Source organism: Impatiens glandulifera, chromosome 8 (assembly GCF_907164915.1).
Source record: "Impatiens glandulifera chromosome 8, dImpGla2.1, whole genome shotgun sequence".
NCBI classification, from domain to species: Eukaryota; Viridiplantae; Streptophyta; class Magnoliopsida; order Ericales; family Balsaminaceae; genus Impatiens; species Impatiens glandulifera.
In genome coordinates, this window is record NC_061869.1 from 721094 (window position 1) to 723208 (window position 2115).

At 32.6% G+C, this 2115-nt stretch overlaps 1 protein-coding gene across 1 annotated transcript; it reads left to right on the forward strand.

Moving 5' to 3' along the window:
• Positions 1–425: 425 nt before the first annotated feature.
• Positions 426–1814, forward strand: LOC124911726 (protein ELF4-LIKE 3-like). The gene is made up of 2 exons (XM_047452234.1): positions 426–618; positions 1188–1814. Exon 2 carries the CDS (start codon positions 1243–1245, stop codon positions 1633–1635), a length of 393 nt encoding a protein of 130 aa, XP_047308190.1. The 5' UTR covers positions 426–618; positions 1188–1242; the 3' UTR covers positions 1636–1814.
• Positions 1815–2115: the final 301 nt, after the last annotated feature.

Here is a 2115-nt window from a genome sequence, read left to right on the forward strand (position 1 = left end):
TATATAAATAGCTCCAATACATGCTTGAAACATCTAGGTTTTAATCAAAAATACAACTTACTTACCTATGAAATTCCATATATAGCTAGCTATATGTTGTCAATTGTCTGTTAATTTGTTTATTTTTGTTCATATTTATAAGATTATTGAATGTTTGTGTTTTCATGTTTCTTTCATTATATATATATATATATATATATATATATATATATATATATATATATATATATATATATATATATATATATATATATATATATTCTTATCTAGTAATTTATATATATATATTTTTTAATTAAAATATTATTTAGTCCGACCATTTTATTGGTGCTTTGCTAGTTTGTGATTGAATTATTTATAATTAATATAAATTTCTTGATTATTTGAAAAATGAGATTTTTATTAGGATTTATAGGGTGGGTCGAAGTGTGACTGTCAAATCTACATATTCTCCCTCTTCTTCTTCCTGCCTGCCTTAGTCTCTCTCTAGAAATCATAATTTTTCAGGCGGTCTCAAATCTGGAGATTCAATCGCCGTTATTTACGGTTGGTCGAGAATCCTTGGTCTTCGATTCGATGTCTGGGTTCAAAGTAATGTTTCCAGATTTGTAAAAAAAGGTAAATCATTTATATCATCTATTAGAATTTAGCTAGAAACCTTTGAGTTTGTTGTTTAATCTATCTATCTTGAATTAAAGCAGAGAAAAGTTGTATGGATGATATGATTATATCTGAAATTTTCATTTCTGGAGTGGAAGAAAACTATAGTTTAGGCTTTAAGATAGATAATTCGTTTTCCTTTTTCACGGAAATTCATGTTTTGAAGTAATTCCAAATTCGTCCTTGTTTCCTGTTTAGCTTACCCATTTCAATTTGATTGATAAATCCCATTTTACCAATTGAAACGTTCACCTTCCTTCGGTCTTTGGTCTTTGGTTTTTGGTCTTCGGTCGGTCTTCCCGATTCTTGTTTTGAGGTTTTTGAGAGTTTAATTTCGTGTTTGTGACTATAAGGTTTCTAAAGGTTTCCCTTTTATAGGAAATGGGGATCTGCCTTTTTTCACATCTAATCATTCATTCACGCCATTTACACAGTAGTAGTAGTAGTAGTAGTAGAGTCGTGAATAGGCAAGAACTGATGATTTCATTCTTTCTTCTTCTTTTGTGGGTATTTGTGTGTATGTGCAGGCGGGGGGGGCAGGCCTCTATTTTCTTTTTAATTTTTGATCTTGGAACTGTGGATATGGATGGTGACCCATTCTCAGTAGCAGCAGCTCTTGCTAATGGTAATGGTAATGGTGGTGTACAAATGGATGGAAAAGTGTTTCAGACATTTCAGAAGAGCTTTGTCCAAGTTCAGAACATTCTGGACCATAACAGAATATTGATCAATGAGATTAACCAGAATCATGAGTCCAAAATCCCAGACAACCTTAGCAGAAACGTGGGACTAATCAAAGAACTGAACAACAACATTAGGAGGGTAGTTGGACTCTATGGTGATCTCTCTAATTCTTTCTCAAAGTCCATGGAAGCTGCTTCCTCTGAAGGAGGAGATTCAACTGGTGGTGCCCTAAATCTCAATATCAAGTCTAATGCCAGAACTGGGACCAAAAGAAATAGGCCCCCTGCTTAGGCTAGCTAATTAAATCCCCCTACCCACACCCACAGATCATTTATATATAAAAACAAATTGTTGATTTTAATGACCTTCATCTCCTCTTATGTCTGGTATGTAACAATGCATAAATTATATTGAGTTTATCTGATGTGGGTATAATTTCTTGATTCTCAAAAAAATCTGTTGTTGATGATTCAATTTGTTGCTCCCCCCTTCAATTCCAGACCTAGTAATTATTATAAAATAAAAGTAAAAATGGGAGTTTATCCATCCGACAATCCTCTGTTTCTTGTTATTAATCATGGACAATTAACTATACATGGTTGTTCTGCTCTAGACTTCTAGCCGTTCAAGTTTTTCAGTTACTCTGCAGAAGTAAGGGCAGTCTAGATAAGCTTTAATTTCATTTTGTTATGGAATCAATGATCATATTTCTCCATTTTCAATTCCAATTAATCAAGAACATAATTTTGTAAATTGGGTTGGCCAACATTA